This window comes from Uloborus diversus, chromosome 4 (genome assembly GCF_026930045.1).
Source record: "Uloborus diversus isolate 005 chromosome 4, Udiv.v.3.1, whole genome shotgun sequence".
Taxonomy (NCBI): domain Eukaryota; kingdom Metazoa; phylum Arthropoda; class Arachnida; order Araneae; family Uloboridae; genus Uloborus; species Uloborus diversus.
The window spans coordinates 123,462,224-123,483,143 of NC_072734.1; the positions used below are offsets into that span (position 1 = coordinate 123,462,224).

At 36.1% G+C, this 20,920-nt stretch overlaps 1 protein-coding gene across 1 annotated transcript in view; it reads right to left on the minus strand.

The window, feature by feature from the left end:
• LOC129219825 (putative sodium-dependent multivitamin transporter) overlaps positions 1-19,419 on the minus strand; it is a 51,687-nt gene extending 32,268 nt beyond the window's left edge. Inside the window, exons 1-3 of the mRNA XM_054854130.1 lie at positions 19,074-19,419; positions 5,319-5,384; positions 3,827-3,946 (exon numbers count right to left, since the gene is read on the minus strand). Of these exons, the coding sequence (XP_054710105.1) occupies positions 3,827-3,946; positions 5,319-5,384; positions 19,074-19,415 (528 nt within the window). The 5' untranslated portion in view covers positions 19,416-19,419. The remainder of the gene's footprint in view (positions 1-3,826; positions 3,947-5,318; positions 5,385-19,073) is intronic.
• Positions 19,420-20,920: the final 1,501 nt, after the last annotated feature.

Below are 20,920 nucleotides of genomic sequence, written 5' to 3' on the forward strand. Positions count from 1 at the left end.
TATTTCAGCACAAATGGGCACGGGACTGCACTTCTCTCTGCACATTGTACAGCATGGCGGATGGCACACTGAAATAAGCATAGGTAATACGGTTTCGAATTTCCAGCAGTGTTGGTGAAGATGTTGCACACACTCGCTGTGTGATGTATTTTTATCAAAAAGTTCTAAATCTTCAATCAGGTGCAAAACGGGTCTTCAGATCAGGTTAAGGTCCAGAAGTTCTAAATCACAGGAAACTCGCGCTACAACACGAGCAATTTCACGCAAAATTGATATTAAGGTAGATTTTCACGAGTAACCTGTCTGTGAGCTAATACGAAATCCCCCCCCCCCCCCCGCAACGCGATTTTTCGGAAGTAAAGTGCGGAGGTAACGAATTGTTTCGAGATTGGCTACTGATGATTGACTATGGCTACATGATATCCCCGGAAAACTCCGGCAACCAAAAACAACATCCTTCACAATGAAGAAGTTTGATGCAAAAAGATAATTTTCACGAAAAGCAGAAGTTATCTGGCCATTCTTTCTTCCTCTCTTCTTGACGGCCTACCTGATGTTCAGACGCTGTTAGAGAAACCTTCACAGCACTAATCATCGTCACTTTGGTCTTTCACAGATTTGAGCTAGGGCTTAATGTATATGGGAACTCAGTTCCAGCAATTCGTTTTTTTTTTTTTTTTTTTTTTTTTGCAACGAACTTTTAAAACTTAGATAGTAAGTAGCAAAGTTCATCGATATTAGGCTCCGGAGCCCACCAGCATATCAATTTCAAATTGCGAAATTGATGTACTGGTGGGGAAATTCATCAATTTAGACTTTCGAAATTGCTGAACAGTATCATTTTCTTCCCACTCTTTCCTTGGAAAAAATTCACACATATGACGTAACCTGGCACACAACTGACAGTCTTCTGTCTATCACCGGAAGTTTTACACCCAATATTTTTCTTCCCCAGTTAGATCACAGCGGCGAGGAACACTACTAGTGAACTGCCGTTATTCCTCTTGCAGTACCGGAACAGAAGAGCAGGAAAGGAATGGCGTCCGGTACTGCTTTTCTTTTACAACCTATTTTTACTTTATTCATTCAGAGGCACTTCGATGGGAGGTCACCGTAAATTTCCAAAAATTTCCTTATTCAGCAATTTCGATTGACGACTCGGCAATATTTGGAGTGCCATTCGCCATTCGGCAAAATTATCGTAATTCGGAGAAATTTTACTAACATTCGGCAAACATTTTCGTTTCAATTGGCAAATTGAGAATTTTAGCCCTCCGAAAAATTTGAGTTCGGGGAGCCCCTACATTCCCTGGTCAGTCTACTCAACAACTGCAAACTGTGCAATCTGTGAGAAAATATAAAATGGAAGGAATGAAGACTCATTTATGAAGAAAAAACTCCAAGTCAAGTAATAGATTTCAAAGTAAAGCAGTGGAAGAAATCAGATTTCTTTCGCTAGTCTCACGCAAAACGTGTCAACCATTCTTCGTGTTGAGTCACGTGACTTGCGGTCTTCACCTCAGCTTTTGCTAAGCCAATGATTGGACTTGCTCCCTCCATTTACTAGTTCCTGCTCTAAGAGCACAATATATTGAAAAAGAAGTCTTGAGTTAGCGAATATTGCATCTCAAATTCATTCCATTGATCATTGAAACAGATCGGAAAAACCCTTCGATCAACACTGTTATAACCAGGGGGTCCGGACGAGTGAAAATATTCCGTCTAAGGTGAAAGCATAGTGCCTGAAGGTGCAATGCTGGCTAGAAAATAGAGCAAAGGAGCCAAAACAGCATGCAATCGCAAAAAGACTCATTGCGCATGCGCTTTTGCCTTAGACATACATTCAACCACCTCCATATGGCGGACAAATGATGATTGCGTTTGTGTGTCTTTCACATTGAATGACGTACATTATTGGATTAAAACACAACTTTTCTAGGATTAATTATCCGAAATTACAAGTAAGTACAGCTTTTGATCACTTTGTAGCTTTTAGGGCTTTCAAACATAGTCAAGAGTTTAAAAGTGCATTTATTGCTTTTCAGTTACCGTTACTGTCTTTTAGTTAGTTAACCGTTACTATCGTGAAATTTCCATCATTCAAAATGCTACTAAAAATATCTGTCATTATTTTCTTGAGTACTCGATAAGCAGCTTTTATTAATCACAAGAAAAAAAAAAAAAACACACCTGCTATAAGATTATCAATAATCAACAAGTGAGAATCTTAATAAAAATTTGTTCTTCGTAGATTATAACAGAAAAGCTAGCGAAAAAAATATCTCTCTCAGTCTAGCTCTTTTTTTTTTTTTTTTTTTGCTTTTTCATTCAAGTGTTTGAATGATTTCCTGTTAGCGGTTAATGTCCCGATAGCGTTAGAAGTTTCTTTTGGTTTTTTAACTGTCGAAAAACTTCATGTGCATTTTATTTTGTTACTCTTGTTGATTAACGTTTATGAAACGATTTTGTTTTTCCGTAACTGTAATATCCCTGAATATTTTTAGCTCATCATGTAAATAATCCATAAGTACAGCTATGCTTCATTTTCGGAATGCGTCATGTTTTATTAAATGTATAATTTCTCACATTAAATAATTACTCGTCTTTAAATTATAACAATTTGTGACATCTTTGATTCAAAGTAAAGGGGTAGATATTTATTGTTTTATTAATTCTTAACATTACTTTTTGTAAAAAAAAAACTCATCAGAACTCTGAATTTTTCACATGTTTTTAACGGCTCCAGAGTTATTAATATTATTTATTTTATGAATTTTTAAGAAAACGATAAATATTTCACTGGTCCGCAAAGTTTTTCATTTGCTTTTACCGCGCCCGTGGGTCAAAAGAGGTTGAGAGACACTGAGTTAGAGCAATGAGCACTTCTTAACTATGTTGAAAACTCTGAAATATGATCAAATGCTGTAATTACATGTTTTAATCATTTCCAGTACCGAGTTCAATGTAAAAAATGTCCAAAACGTAGAATATCATAAATCAAAACAATACTTAAAAAAGGAAGAAGAAAAAAATACACAACTGTATTCAAAAACGCACACAATATGGGGGAGGAGGATCTATAGTAAGATATTTATTGTTTTATTAATTCTTAACATTACTTTTTGTAAAAAAAAACTCATCAGAACTCTGAATTTTTCACATGTTTTTAACGGCTCCAGAGTTATTAATATTATTTATTTTATGAATTTTTAAGAAAACGATAAATATTTCACTGGTCCGCAAAGTTTTTCATTTGCTTTTACCGCGCCCGTGGGTCAAAAGAGGTTGAGAGACACTGAGTTAGAGCAATGAGCACTTCTTAACTATGTTGAAAACTCTGAAATATGATCAAATGCTGTAATTACATGTTTTAATCATTTCCAGTACCGAGTTCAATGTAAAAAATGTCCAAAACGTAGAATATCATAAATCAAAACAATACTTAAAAAAGGAAGAAAAAAAAATACACAACTGTATTCAAAAACGCACACAATATGGGGGAGGAGGATCTATAGTAAGGGTGCAATTTCTCTCTCCGAAGGTTCCTTTTTTTTCACTCCGTCTGTCTATTTTTTAAAAGGTGCCTGTTTTTCACCCTATTTAGAGGTGCGATTTCGGCTCCGTATTGGGTGCCGCTGGTGAACAAGCGTTTCTCAATTGAAAGGTGCTGAATGCATCCTGTAGTTTTAACAGTGAAGAGTTCAATGTTTAATGCCCTATCTACTAAGGACTAGGCTATTTGTATCTTTGTGGAGTACTACGTATGACAATAAAACGCAGCATTCTACCCTAAGTTAGCATAAAATTTTTTGAAAAAAGTACTCACCAGCGTACAGTAGAAAGCGCACACCAGACCCACGGTCAAGATGGACACCAAGTGCGAAAGACCGCTCACTGCGCTGAGTGCTATAGAAGGAGAATACAATCCAACTGACATAAACAAAACCTGCAACGATTGAATAGACACATCAATCAAATATATATGCAATCGATTCAAACTCCTGTGTACTGAATCAGTACAGAGGAATATTTTTACAATTTTCGTGAAAATAAAACACAAACATTTTTTTTTTAAATTTGCATGAAACTCAGCTTCTTTTTGTCGATTGTATGTGAAGTTTTACACATATACAGAAATCTGACTAATTTTGGCAGAGATAAAAGTTCATGAGTCTAAAGAGCTTCGTACAGTTTCATTTTCGGGGAAAAGCAAGCCCTGAATGGAGAATTTCTTGCACAGAGTTAAGAATGTTATGTGTACCACAAATGACTTCGAAAGAAATTCGTGATTTTTTCTTCTTTCGTTCTTGCTGGTAATTAGATTTAGAGAAATACATTTATCTTCAGAAAAAAGCAGACAGCTAAATGTCTATTGTTTATATCGTCGCTAAAAAGACGAAAGAGCACATCTCAAAAAAAAAAAAAAAAAATCGAAAAATGAGTTATTACCACCACAGAAATGTCCAAAGTCGATTTTATGATATGACCATTGAGTGTATCTCTACAATAAACAGTAAAAACGTTTCAGTCCCCCACACTGGTGGAGTTCTCAAGCGATACAGTAAACTGGAAATCTTTAAATCGGTTTTCTGCAAAATGCTTATAAGTGAGAAACGCCCAAGTCTTTTTAGCGACGATATTGTCACAAATTTTCAAACATTGTTGTTAACAACTGTTTCTTATAGATTGCTTTCTCTGTTATAATGCATCTCGCCGAACACACTTGTGTGTGAAATCGCGCGAAAGGATTTGTCATAGTGTAAAGTATTTACCAGGACTTCGAAGTCGGAGTCGTCGAGTTGGAGGTCAAAGTCTTTAAAATTCTAAGAGTCGGAGTTCGTCATTTTTCCTCTGAGTCCGAAACTCTGCCGTGGCCGCGGAGTCAGAGTTGGACTAGTTTTGGATAAAATTAGTCGGAGTAGAAGGCTCTGGAATTTCAGAAGTTGGAGCCAGTCATTTATCTTTCAACTCCGCAGCCCTGTTAGCTACTGTAATGTGCCTGTCGCTCTTCTGCTCGCGTGAACTGCATTTTGAAAAAAGACTTAAGTCTATATATCTACAAATTTTACCACAACTTTTGCAAGTCCGCGGGTCAAAAAAGGATTGAGAAACTCTGCTTTAGAATAACTTCAAAACCGCTGATTCTTGCTCGAGGCATTTAGTTCTTTTTAAAAATGCGATGTTCAAGAAAACAATTTGCAATACTGTTCGCTTGTCAGTTTTTCAGGTAAAACATTAGCTGATAGTTTTTATACACACGTACGGCAAAATCTTATAACGCAAAATTGATTTTCATAAGGAAATGTAATTGTACTTACCATTTGTAATACAAAGAGCCCTGAGATAATAATCCTCGTCAACCTTCCGAACCGCTTTTCGAGATACTAAAAAGGGAAGAGAAAAGAAACTTTTTCTTTAAAAAATGTCAAATGAGAGATAAATATTCTTTGCAAAGCAGTAATGATTACATTCGAGTTCATTTCAAATTGATAGTAGCTATCGTTCCTTAATTTGTCCATATTCAACGCGCATCATCGTAAGCAAGGATCAAATTTGAAATACAAAATGTATGAGACTACATGAAATACACCGTCAGCTCAGTCAATTCCAGCCGAGGACTGCAGTTTCGTGCTTATTAGCACTCATCAGCCCGGCATAGGACTAACTGAGCTGGAGGTGGAAAACCTCTTAAGGAAGCCAAGACTTTTCCACCTCCAGCTCAGTTAGTCCTATGCCGGGCTGATGAGTGCTAATAAGCACGAAACTGCAGTCCTCGGCTGGAATTGACTGAGCTGGCGGTGTATTTCATGTATTTCTGCCTTAGCCCTGGCTATAGGGCGGTAACTTACTGAATGTATGAGACTAGTTGGGCTCATACACTCAGGAACAATGAAAATAGCGCCCCAAGAAAGAAGATAGGTACAATCGTGAAATTTTGCATATAAGAAGAGTGACATCTAATATGCAAATGATCCAAGTTTGGTGTCAATGCGCATGACCGTTTACCCTACAATATCGGTGAAATCGGGAAAAAGGTGCTGTATAAACCAGCGCATAATTTAAGTTTTATAAATGGTACGATTACATCCCGATTGTCGGAGAACCTTAATGAGAGAAGGATGCCAGGTAGACGAGATAGAAAGTGTTTCTCACAGTTAAGCGAGTTTGATGGAGGTTTGATAATCGGCATGAAAAGTGCGGGCTGGTCGACGAGCCGTGTTGTTGCCTCGATGAACCGTTCGGAGTGTTCTGTTAGAAATTGCTGGAAGCAGTGGACACGAAATGGTACCCATGTGCAAAAATCTTGGTCAGGAGAGACCGGAAAGACCACGAGGAGAGAATGAAAGGATCGTGCGGCAAGCGCTCGTGGCTCCCACAATGACTCATTTCACCATACCAGCAGACGTAGGGTAGCAGTTGTTCCCCGAGCATTTCTAAACGTCATGCGGAAGTAAAACTGCAGTCCAAATACCCTTTTAGTGTACTCCCTTTAACACCAAAACATGGTAACTCCGTCTGCAATGGTGCAAAGCCAGAGCAATGTGGGATGTCACTGATTGGCAAAAGATAGTAGTACTCAGTGATGAATCCCGATTCGTTTTGGGGTCAGATAGTATCCGCGAAAGGATGTGGAGGCTCCCTAGAGAAAGGTACTACTCTACCAATTCTATCGCACGATACACTGCCCGCACAGCGGGCATAGTGGTTTGGGAGGCTATAGCCAATGATAACCGGTCCAGTCTAGTTGTGGTACGTGGAACCTTAACGGACCAGCGTTATCTTAGTGACATCCTGCAACCACATCTAGGACCGTTCCTAAATGACCTCCAGGAACAATTTTCCAACAAGAAAGTGCTCGCCCGCTTACAGCTAGAGTTGCTCAAGACTTCTTATGTCCTGTTTAGACTCTTCTATGGCCAGCCCGCTCCCGCAACTTGTCCCCCATAGGGTATGTATGGGATCAGCTAAAACGCCAGATGTCGCCGTGCTACTCTGTGCTAGATTTTGAAGTGGTCGTTCAAAATTTGAGGATCCATCTGCCTTAGGACAACACCAGAATTTTAATTAGCTCAATGTCTGACCGTATTGCAGCATGTATTGCGGCAAAAAGTGGTCCAACGCGCTATTGAAGTAGCACTGTATTTATCTCATTTCTTAGCCTGTATTTGTTTAATTGTCTAGATTTTGGGATCAAGTGTATCTCTCATCTGTATTATTCTGTACATTAAATTCAACTTCAATCCAATGCTTCCTTCTTGGGGCACTACTTTCACTGTTCCTGAGTTTATAACTTACTAGCAGTACCCGCACAGCGATGCCAGTGCTAAAAATTTAATGGAGGTCCGTTGAATGAAAAAAAAATTGACGCCCCCTCCCCCTTTGATGTGAAATGATCATTTTTCTTTGTATAAAATGCGTACTCACCTTTTCAAAAAAAAAAAAAAAATATATTTAAGTTTCTTTGGAAGTTAAAACTTTTCGTCAAATGATTAAATTAGATTTTCATTTGCTTTAAAACTCTATTTAGCTAGTGAAGCGGTTTTTTCTGCAATATAAAATATTTCGCCAAATAAACAAAAAAAAAATACATCAAATAATATCTTTCAAATGTAAAAATAGGTCCATAACTCTATTGTTTGTCGCCAAACTTGCCCAACAACCACGCTATCATAATCCATCCGTCTAACGAAAAAAAAAACATGCCGTGGACCATTCAAAAATCATCGTCAGAAAAAACATTTTGTACATTTCACTCTGATAAAAACAAATCAAAAGTTTCTTTTATGTCAAAACAAATCGCCAAAACAATAAATTTCATTAACAGCTGCCTTAAAACAATAATCCTAGACTGAACTGCTCAGCGCCTAACGCTCCAAGCGACCACGCTACCGGAACCCAGTCCTTTTGCGAGTGAAGCGGATGTTTTTTCTTTGGCAAGATTAAATAACTGTTTCGCCAAACAAACAAAAAGGTATATGATTACATTAACAGTAGCTTTCAAATCTTTATATATTAAGAGCTGCGTTTCCCGGCTTTGCCCAGTCTACCTTGAGAATAAAAATTGTGTCGAGTGACATATATTCAACAATCAGGACATTAAAGGCTATTATATTTTAACTTTTATTATTTATTAAAGAACAAAAACACCATTCAAAATTACCCTTCCAAACATTGACGACAAATATTAAAATACTTTTAAGAAATTAAAATGCGAAAGATGGATTTTGAAAGCGTAACCATGGAAATATGAAATAAAATAAGTTTAAGATATTAAATGCTAACTCAGGAATTAAACAATGTATTCAAAAAGCGTAACCGTGGAAACGTGAAAATAAAATAGTTGACAACCTGAATCAAAATGACACATTTCGATATTGATTTAAAAACGCTTGTAACTTTTTATCCTTTGAAGATAAAAGCAAATTTTTTCGACCAAAGGCCGAGATATTTCTGGAGTAAAAAATCTCGCTTTTTTCAATGGTGTCAAAAAGAAAACTGTGGGACAATTCCTTCACTTTTTATTGATAGATTTAATGAAGAAAGTAGTGCCTAAATTTCAGCTAAGCCTAAAAAAGTTCGAGATAAAAACGCTAATTACTCCCGTCGTAATGAAGTTAGAGCATCGAAACAAATTGCTTAGAACGCAAAAAATTCTACCCTTTTCAACGATATATAATATTAATATGTGCAAGTAATTTTTCAACCCTTTAATGGCCAATAATAGGCAATTTACGAGAAATTTGGGCCTAAATTTGAATAAAAAAGAACTATTTATCGGATTTTTTTCGAATTTTAGCCTATGTCACTCAGTAAGAAAGCGTCTTTCATATAGAGAAGGAATTTTTCAAATAGGTGCAGTGGTTCCGGAGATTACCTCGAACATATAAACACACAAAAATCCGCCCTCTCTCTTTATAATACAGTGAAACCTGTGTAAGTTGACCACTCGCGGTGCAGTACTTTGGCGGTCAACTTAGACAGGTGGTCAACTTATAAAGGGCCCTATTTTTTTTTTTTTTTTTTTGTCATTTTTTGCACCATGTATTGATTTTTTTTTGAGGAATTCACCCTCATTCTTTCTGTTCAACTCCACTTTCATTGTTTAACATTATTGAAAGTTAAACAATAATTAAAATATTCCAGTCCAATACTTTTGTTATTTTTCCCTTGTTTTTAACTGTATTAGACACTAGTTTTAGAAATTCCATATATGCCAGCTAATTTTCTCTGGCTTTCTCCATTTTCAATTACTTTTAATCTTTCATACTTTTAATTAATCTCAAGTCCCACTAACCTTCTTTTTGAAGCCTTTTTATGTAAAACTTATAGCACAAAAAGCAACAAGCTCGACTCTCCCAGTTCATAAAGGCAAAATTAAAATGTCCTATCTCTTAATCCCTTGCACCAGAAAGATGTAACTTTACTCATTACTCATTAGCAGGCCCAGATCTGCGTACCCGCAGTGCGAGGGGCCCGCGTCCTTAAAGGGGCTAACGGCTCTAGAAATTGAAGAAAAAATAGAAAAAAAAAATAGCACTAAGGCTTATTCGCTTTACAAATAAACACTGCTGGCCGCTAGTAAGGGGCCATACATATTTTGTTGCAGGGAGGCCCAAAATGTATTGATCCGGGTCTGCTCTTTTTAGCAGAATTCCTGTGTTGCCACAACATATTGCAACTGAAAGAAAAAACTTTGAACTTTTCTACTGACACCTATTTTCATTGAACAAAGTACAAAAAGCTATCTCAAATAAAACACAAATGAAAAACAAGTTTGGAGAATAAAGAGCAGTATAAGCTTTATGCTGTTGTTTAGTTAGTAAAATGCTAGTATGTTATCAAAGCATTAAAAGCATTCTTTGAAAGCTATCAAAAAAAATTATTATTATAAATAAATAATTAATAAAATAAAATAATATGCTGAAGAAAGTTTTAAAAAATAAACCAAGTGGTCAACTTACAAAGGGTTTTTTACAATACTCCAGACCAAATTTGGCGTACATTAGTGGTCAAGATAGACAGGTGGTCAACATAGAGAGGTGGTCAAGTTACAGAGGTTTTCCTTCATTATATGAGATAGGGCTAGTTCCGTTCCCGATAAAAACGGTCAACATAGACAGGTGGTCAACTTACAAGGGTGGTCAACTTTACAGGTTTTACTGTATTAGTAAAGATACTCCAGCAAGCGAAGGATTAATTAATTTCAATTGCTGAAGTAGAGTTCAGGAGATTCGGTTTGCTTTGCCAATAACCGAAGTTGGCGATGTACCATGCAACTGCCAATAAGAATTTCTCTTTTTTCAACCCAAGCAGAAATGAACTGATCCAAGACCAAACGTCTTGTTTTTGAGCCATATTCGTATTTCAAAAGAACATGTTTGCATTTATTCTTTCAGAAAACTAAACTCGAGTTTTTTTTTTTTTTTTTTTTTGACCCAAAAATTATCAAAAAGAAAAAAGGTATAAAATAAAGTCAATAAAACAGTTAGCTTCACAGTTTAGATTAAAAAAACTGAATGAGATCCACCAAACGAAAAGTAGCAAAAACAGAAGTCAAACTTAAGAAAAAAATCCTTAAAAAGTTTTATTACCTCCTAAATTTGAAATGGGTCAAAAAAAAAAAAAGTTTGCTATAATTGAAATCCGTTGGAGATGAGCATTCCTCGAAATAATTTTGGATGAATTCAAAGCAAATATACAATTAGAACCAGTGATGTTCCCATAGTATATAGGACTGGGCGACATCAGAATTTTAATACCGCGATATATCGCTCCCCAAGTATCGATATTTTTGATATATCGATATATTCACGGAATAATTCAAAATTTCCCGGGGGGGGGGGGGGGTGCAAAAGGTATAGTTCAGGGCATATTATATCGAAAAACAACAAAACATCACACAGAGCTATAAAAGATTATGTATTTCTAAGTAAGTATTTTAATTTCTCCGTAATTAAGTCTCGTATTTTCTTTTCAAACGATATATCGGACGGATATAAATCTAAATATCGTTATCGTGGAAGGAGATATCTATCGATATATGAGGGTATATCGGTATATCGCCTAGCACTAGTATATTCCATATACGCCGAATACTCTCAAACAGTGGCGGCTCGTGCCTTGAAAATGTGCGGGGGTCAGATCATGGGTCACTCGCTCCCCCCCCCCCCCCCCCCCCCCCCCAGGGTTTTTGATTTTTTTAAAAATTTAAACTTTCTTAACTTAACTAATTCATTTTAAAAACAGGACAACAAAATATTTAAACAACTATAAGTAAATCGCGAAAGATATGATCTCATGTTTATGTCCATGATTGCCGGCAGCGTGGTGCACTTTCACCCCCGACTTCCTCAAATAAAACTTAATTAATCAGATAAGGAAAAGTTACAAAATACATCACGAAAATTAATAATCTCACGTTTATATCCAGTACGCTTTCCGGCGCTGCACTACGCGTCCTTGCAGAACCGGTAAGAGGCTGCAAAGGAAGCCCTTTCATCCCCTGGCTTTTCAAAATAAATAAATAAATTTTTTAAATCAATAATTATCTAATATTTTTAATAGTAATATTGTTTTTAATCTTTTAATAACAAAAAATTTTGAATGAGTAAAATTAATTTTATTTTAAGCAAGACCAAGCTACAAAAGTGGAAAAATATTGTAATCAGAGAGATTTGTAAAAATTATAAGCTAATTAACTTTATCAAAGATAAAAATAAAGGGTGTCCCAAAATTAACGAAAGATTTGAATTTGCCGCCATTTTTGCAATAAATTGTGGGCAATCTTGAAAAAAGAACAATTTGGCAGCTGAGGGTCTAGGGTTATTATAAATGGAGCGTTTTCGATTCTATAAATCGTTTTCATTAACGAACAATTATTTGAAAAATAATGAAAGTTTGGGCGGGTCAAGCGGTTTACTGTATTGACGCTCGATATCGCAATTAGGTAATGCGCGGGTGGTTGTGGGATTGCTGACATAGACGTTTGACTTCAAATAACCCCATATGAAGAAGTCTAATGATGTAAAATCACACGATCTAGGGTACAATTCGTATCACCGAAACGAGAGAGTACACGAACAGGAAATTCCTTATGCAGTGATTGAATTGTTTCGCTGGCTGTATAATAGAATAACACTCCATTTTTACTAACCCTAAACTCCCAGCTGTCAAATTGTTCTTTTTCCGTGGCTGCCAACAATTTACAGCAAAAATTGTGGCAAATTCAAATCTTGCGTTAATTTTGATACACCCTTTACATCTCAGTATTCGCTTTAAAATAAATCAAATAAAAATAGATAAAAGTAAATTTAAAAAAAATTAAAAATATAAATAAATACATTTAAAAAATTTCAAAAAAAATTTTCAGCGATTTACATGCGAGTGTAGCCATCTGCATATGAATCTGCCGACGCCCGTGGGCCAGATTCAGATTTTTTATGCGGACAAAGAAAAAAAAATCGAACTTTTTATTTTCTTCAAATTACTGATAACGTGTGACATTTTCTTTAAAACTACATGAGCAGTAATTTAAAATAAGTAATAATTTCTGTGTAACAATGAGAAGACATTTTTTAAATTAAAAAAAAAAAATCTTGAAACGATATATGCACACATGTACATCCTACAACACAACAAACAACAGTGGCGCAACTAGAAAATAATTTTTAAGGGGGGGGGGGCACAATAGGAAAAAAATCTCATCAATTTGATTGATTTGATTTGCTCATCAAATCTCTCAATTTTGAAACTCGTAGTTTTAAAAACGCAATTTTAGACGGTCTTTTTGGTGATGTTAGGGGAAAGAACGGTACAAAAGAATTTGTAGAAATTGAAGCCTTAAACAGCGGTTTATAAGTCACATTTATTGACGTTAGGGTAAGAAATAGGGCTCCGGGACTCTCCCCGATCGTTTTCTTTTTTTTATTTTTGAAAAAAAAAAAGAAATCAATTCCTCCTTCCCCATTCAATTTTTCGAAATTGAGTTCTAAAAACGCAAGTTTAGACAAACTTTGAAGATTTTTACGTGAAGGGGTTCTGGAGCTTTCCCCTGGAATTTTTTTCAAAATTGTTTTTTCCAAAAACACAATTTTAAGCGATTTTTGAACACAGTTTTAAGCAATGTTGTAAGGTATTCTTAGACTTTCCCTGGAAATTTTGCGAAATTGAAGTTCTGCAAATGAAAGTTGATGCTCCGTAATATTTTTGGCGGAAGAGAGGGATTAGGAGGAGAGACTCTTTTATTTTCAGACGAACTTATAGAATAAAGGAAGAAATAGGACGGGGCCGGGACGGAGTCAGGGTGGGGGGGGGGGGCGCTAACTGACAAATTAACTGTAAATATTGAAAATTTTTAATTCAAAGATTTCTATTTGAAAGAAATTAAGATTTACCCTAGCATCATTATTTTTTCCGAGTTAAAATCTTTTCTGCCCTGTCGTATTTCTTAGATACGTTTTGATTTAACATACAATTTTAGCAACTAAATTGAAAACGTGAAGAAATAATAACTTTTAGGGTATATTCAAAATAAAAAGAAAGGAACAAATGGCAAACTGTGCAAATGAAGGCTTCTTCCTTTACTGTATGTTGTTTATTTTACTTAGCGCGAATTCTGTAAGAAGAGCATTCAAACTATGTAAAATAAACAACATACAGGCATAGTAACGGTCTCGGCGAGTCCTGCTGTAAATATTGAGCCTCGATGCGTTGATGTTGAGGGGGAAAAAAAAGACAATCCTTGGCAGCGTATATAATCCGCACCTCATTAATTTTACTTTTTTTAACAGATAATCCGAAGATTATAGGCAAGAAAATTCGGTGTAATTCTTTTTTTTTTTTTAAATTTCAAGCACGTACTCACACAAAAAGAAAAAAAAGGAAAATAAATAAAAAGTTATATATTATTGTCTGAAAAAAGTGAGGGGTCCCGGGCCCCTTCCAACCCCTCCCATGAGCCGCCACTGCTCTCAAACATTTTTTAGAATTGTAGCGTATACCCTCAAACTTCCAAAACTTTCTTTTCTAATTCAGATTATATCATCGCATTCTTAAATTTTCCCAATGCAAAAATAATATATTTACGTTAACACCATTTTCCGACAAGTAACCTTATCTTTATACATAAATGGCTACTTCTGTATGTAAGAATGTGCGGGGTAATATTCAAACCACTGGACCGATTTTAACCATTTTTTCACCATAGATAGCTACATTATCGGGAAGCAACATAGGCTATAATTTATTCCTAAAAAACTTTAAAAAAATTTTAACTTGAATTTTGAAGTTTTGAATTCAAATTATTTTTTTTGCAATCACGAGTTGCGACAGGGCCCTACTCATAGGGGGCTATTGTTTCTAGAAACAGCTCCTGTCCCCCCAAGTCTACCCCTCCTCCTGGGCGGTTACGTGTGTATGTGTAGGCGTGCGTGCGTGCATGTGTAGGCTTGTGTGTGTGCGTAGACTTGTGTGTATGTACGTAGGCGTGTGTGTGTGTGTTTGTGTAAAGGCTTGTGTGTGTAGGACATGGACGCCCCCGACCAGGAGAAACGGATTCCAGGAGGCAGTGCTCGGTACCGTGCCTGCAGGGCCGGTGGACGGTGGTGCTGGTGTCCCTGTTCCAAGCTGAAAAAGGAACCACAACATCAAGTACGGTGAAATGAAAGATATAAGCAATCGTGATTGCTCAATAAACGAGCTAATGTGTGCATCACATGACTTCCTTTTACACCAATTTGAAGCTATTTCCCCATTATTGGCAATTTTAATGTGATTCAGTACTTAACTCTCTAAATATCACCAAAATGGCCAAATTAAAACCAGATTTTTAAAAAAAAAATCGCCAAATTTGTCGCCAAGTTGGCGAAAAAACTTGGCGATATATTGCCAAGTGTGTGCATAAATTTATAACACTACTTGAGTTTGCAATGAAATTAACATTGATTCCTCCCCCCCCCAGAAATTGTAAAACACCCCCTTTGGAACATCCGAATGCAAATAAAAAAGGAGGTGCACAACTAGACCTCACTAGAAGTCTACGTACCAAATTTCATTTTTCTAGGACTTACCGTTCTTGAGTTATGCGACATACATACGCACATGCGCTCATACGCACGTACATACATACGTACATACAGACGTCACGAGAAAATTCGTAGTAATTAACTCGGGAATCGTCATTTTGGATATTTCGCGTGTCTATACGTTCTTGGGCACTTACCCACGTGTGATCGAGTCGGAAAAAAACATATTCATTCGGGGGTGAGTAAAATGGAAATTAAGGTCTATATTTTTGAGTGAAAATTATTTCGCGAATACAATACGTACTTCCTTTTTTTGTAAAAGGAAGTAAAAAACGTCAACAAAACAAGAACAAGACATAAACAAGAAAGGAAGAACACTAAAGACGTAAGTCTTACTCAAGTATATATCATTTTAGAATTATTCATGAAAACATTTACCACTATTTTGTTTAATGGCGGCAGAAATAATTAGGTTTGGATGAGCGGTGAAAATGACAATAGACACAAAGCCTTTACAGCAAAGAAACATGAGTTTAAACGGGGGGCATTGTTTTGAAGCATCGAAAGATATCATTACAAACTATTAAAATTCCATTTTTACAGAAATGTGATTGATAGTAGTTTTCAAATTCGCAAACGTAGTAGTTAAAGAAAGAGGGAAAAGATAAACAGGAATAGTTAAAATGCACTATCTTGTTTGTAGCAATAGCTGTAGGTAATTTAGGAGAATAATATTGGTTTCTTGTTTAAGTAATCTTGAATCTCATTTTTGAATGACGTCACGTTAAATGGGGAAAATTCATCCAATTTATTGAGTTTCATGTTTGCTTTGCGGGAAACAAAATTAGAATAATTGTGGATTCGTTTTAGTTTTCTGTTTGAGCAGCTGAATCGTGATTCAATCGAAAATATAAATTGGTTTTTCCATACCTCTACAAGAACTCCAGATAAAAGATTCTTGATATGGATGCCATTGAACTCCTCGTACACTTATTAAACTGCGCACATTTATATAGGGTAATACTAAACAATGTGGGTTAACTTTGCAACGCTTTACTTATTTGCTAATGGGGATGTTTCCGAAATTTTAAAAGTTCTTTTTTCTGAAAAAGCATGTAAAAACATAAGTTATAACCATTTTTTAAATAATGTGACAAATTTTGATATTTTTTAACAATTATTTTAATTGGTGCGCAGATTGAAATTCATTTTTTACGCTTCTGCACTTCTGCACGCGACGTCCATGCCTTATTTCCGAATTTGGACATTAAGAAAAATAATAAATAAATAAATAACTGTTGGGAAAATAAAAGTTTTTTTGTGGCTCCATAGTTTTATTTTTTATTTTTTATTTCTTTTTATTTTTTTTTTTGGCTTATTCTATCAATTTCAATGACTAAAAGACTTTTTATTGAAGGAAACAACCCCATTACACTTTCTCAAAAAGAAAATAGAAGACACGATGCTACACTATACCTGGACACGATCCTACACTATACCTGCTGGCAAGGGTATGCTATCAGTTTCTTACCTTTTATTTTTCAAAATTAGTTGACAACACTATACACTTACACAGATAACTGTATGATCTAATATTTCTAAAATTACTGCATTTTTGGACGCTAATTTGAAGATGTTGAAATTTGAACTCGTGCAAATTAAAATTTAATAACAAAACTGAAAAATGACTCGTAATTGCAAAACTTTTTAACGGCGCACAGCAGAGTAATAAAAAAAAAGTAGTAAGAGATCTTAGCCACCAACACTCGCCAAATGGCATGTTACTATTACACTTTGTTCAGAGAAAAGGTAGACCGAAAATAAACAAACAGATTGCCAGAAAGTTTGCGACTGTGCCATTTTCTGAATTTTTTTTTAATTAAAAAAAAAATGTATTCGCATTCGCCGTCTGCTTAGCATTAATTTGTTCTTGTCCAAGTCAGACGCAGAATTGACGTCGCCAAATGGCGCATTTCCTTGTTTACATCTGGTCTATTTTTTCCGTGAATGCAGTATAGAGACGGATTGAATGATGTCTCAGCCGTAAAGAGAAGCTTAATCCAAAGAACCGTTCGGGATAAGGACATATCCAGCTGAAAATGGAGGAGGAGAATAGGCACCTTTCTAATAAAAAAAAAATCGCTGGGTAGAGGGGGCGTTCACAAGCAATATTTCATTACAGCAGAATTTTCCACAATACAGCTTCCTCTCCTTGTTAAAAAAAACCCATTGACTGCGATTGCTCAATGTGACTAACTCATTCAACCATCACCAATACTTTCATCATGCTGAAATGCAAGAAAATGGGCTGAATAAGTGCTGTACACTGTCAAAACTACGGGTGCCTTTGAATAGCTATTTGGCTCCCTAGGGTGAAAACACGGTGGCTCAGAGTGCAATGCAGGCTAGGAATTGTGAATAAGGTGAATGACGCTAATAAATGTGAAGACAGACCTCCTAAAAGAGAAAGTGAAATGTCGGCGCATGCGCTGTGATGACATCTTTCATCAATCACAATCAATGGCGGATGAACGAAGTAACAACGTAGATGCACTTCCACATTGAATGAAGTACGAAATTGGATTAAAACTAAAGCTTTCTGCAATTTACTCTTCAAAATTTCGCGTAAGTACAGACATTTGATCATAGTGTTTGAAGGCTTCCGAACATATTTATAATTGTTTCAAAGTACTTTGATTCTTCAGTTAGCCGTTATGTACGTATTTGCTATTTCTATCATGCATAAATTTTACCTAAAAATAGCTATCAGCACTGGATAAGTAACATTTAATAATCAAAACGCTTAAATTAGATGATATTTGAAAAGTTATTTCAACTATTAATTTTGAATAGGTGGTTTTGCTTTTAATATCAGAGATCTTGTGGATTTTTAACTAAGAGATTTATTGTTAACAATGTGATGCACTCAGCAAGTGAAGGGAAATTCTAACGATTCTGCTTATAAACAAAACGTAAGAGCTCGGATTTAAAAAAAAAAAAAGTGGTTTGGAAAAGAAATTCCTTCTCCGTCTCGATTTTTTTTAAATTTATTATCTCGTGTCTATAAAAGTTAACTAGCTTTCTCGTTGTTATTGCTTAAAGCGAATGACTGAGCTTTTTTCATCACTCTAGTAAGAATGAATATATCGTTAGAATTAGTTTTGGTTTTTAATCTGTCGAAAACCTTCACATTGGAAAAAAAAAAGTGCTTATTTATCATCTATACGGATATTCAAATGTCGAATCATATATACGTACGGCTCTTGATTAAAATTTTGAACGCTTATGAAACGATTTTATTTTTCCATGATTGCAATATAATTTAATACTTATGGTTACTCCTTATAAATGATTTACAAATACCTACGCTCTTCATTTTCGGTACGATAGTGCTGCAGAAAATGTGAATAACATATTAAAATTACTGAGTAATTCAAGTGGATGTAAGAAAATTAGTGCACGAACAGACAAATTAAAGTGATGAACACTTCTAAACTATGTTGGAAAGTTGAAATGTGATCAAATGCCTGAAATTACAAGTTTTAATCATTTTCAGAGCTATTCAATGTGGAAAATGTACCAAAACTTAGTTTTTTATTATTCAAAACAATAAATGATAATTTACACAATTTTATCCAAAAATACACACAACACGAAAGGGGGGGGGGCGTCAGTAACAGGAAACAGAAAGGGTGCCAATGTTCTGCCATACGGTTCTATTTTTCACCGTGGTGCACGCTGGGTTGAGGGTGCCAGTTTTTCGCTCGTGTTAAGGGTGCAATTTCGACATCGTATAAAGTACCGCTGGTGAACAAGCTTTTCACCCTTGAAAGGTGCCAAATGCAACCTGTAGTTTTAACAGTGTATTGTAATTGTTGCGCAAACCCCTGCTGAATCATAGTTTGCTTGAAACGTGTCATATTGTTTTCTCTTTTTAGATTCCTATTTTAAATATTTCCAACTTTAGAAGGACGGGTAGCTGCCTCCTCTTTCTCCCCCCTCCCGGATACGCCCATGGTTCAAAATATCCTTGGTCATGACTGTACTCACTTCGTAGGCACTCGTCACTTGAATCCCGAAGTATACCGGCGTGTGCACAAACGTGCAAAACACGAGAGCCACCGTGAATCCGAGAGGATAAACGTAAAGTCCGGCGCCGTACAGGTAGACTTCCCCAGGAAATCCCAGCGTGCCGACTGCAGTCTGGATAGTGGCCATGAGGGAGAGGATGACGGGCAGCATGCTCATGTTCCTTCCGGCCATCAGGTACTCGTCGGTGGTCTTCTGCTTGCCTCCTGAGAACCGGAAGTAGACCCCGATGGCACCCGATACCAGCAGCATTGCTCCCACCACCAGGTAGTCCCAAATTTCGAACACTTCGCGGACAGCCATGACTTCAAACAGCAGTCACGTGAATGAAGACCTGATGAGAAAAACGAAGGTATTAGTGAAGGATAATTTTATATAATGGACATACGTTCGAAATAATCATTACATGCATCACCAGACTTGTCACGCGCAAAAGATCTCTCAAAGAACACGAATTTGATGGGAAAATACAAAACATTATAATATGTAAATAGAAAGGAAAACAATTATGTGAGGAACTGCATGTCATATAAAACCATACCATGACTAGAAAAAGTGATAATGTGTGACAAGAAGTACAGGAGTGCAAGTGGACTCAAGTAAAATTTTCCGAAGACAGAGTGAAATTTTTGGAAACTCGACTTCAATCAGGGGTAATAATAAATGTCACAAGCAGATAAAATTAAACATCTTATTTCCTACATGTTATGCAACAAAATAAGAAGAAACACTTTGAACGAGGAATAAAAATTTAAACAATGTTTTCATGTAGTTTTCATTATCTAGGACGTTTTTTAGAAAGTCTTTTTTGGTTTGAATCTTCTTGTAAAAATTCACAAGCTAATCGGATATTAATTTCACATGCCAATGTTGTAATGAGACAGTAATTATCCTAAATGATCCTTTGCAGGAGTTAGTAAATGGAGGGAGCAAGTCGAATCATTTGCTTGGCAAAAGCTGATGCAAAGATCTTCAGTCACGTCAATCAGCAACGACGAATGGTTAACACGTTTGCGTGACACTAGCGAAAAAGACCTGATTTTTTCCCCAATGTTTTGCTTTGAAATCTATTACGCGACTTGGGATCTTTGCTTCACGAATAGATGGCTTCACTCTCTCTACTTTTTATTATTTCTCAACAGTCGTTTCGTAGACTCATTAATGTTTTAACTCAACTTTAATGTAAAACTTTAAGAGTTGTTCGAGGTGAACACTTTTGTTTGAAGTAAAATTTCGATTCATGTTTCATCATTTCAGGGAGGACGATCCGACCCATTCCCTAGCTGCTTACTGCAATACTAGTATCAAATGTGGAACTTTTTGCAATAATGTCATGCGCATATGTAATCTTGCGCTCTCATAAATAATGGGCCTGCTTACATAACACCATTTAGTCCTTGAACGTATTCCAAGTTTTAAGGTCAAATATGACAGACATTCTTATTCCGACTTTGAAATCAATTGGAAATTGTTTCAATGGCATATTTTTCCACCTGCTGTAACCTCAGAGAAGATGCGCTATACAATGCATAACCTATCCCAATGCCATCCCACGGACACTCCAGTGAACAGCCTCATCAACTAGTATGTAAGAGAAAAAAAAGAGCTTATTGTTTTGATTGAAGCAAAAATGTTTGCGTTACAACAAGAAATCCCAAAATAACAATCACTTCTTATCCTTGAAGAAGACTTGCCTTCAAGGTCCAGCTACCTTCCACCCAATATAATCACCGAATCATTTTCCATTTCTTATAACCGTTGTATGGTTTGTTTATCCAGGAAGTAGCGGCTGTTAGAATGACATGACT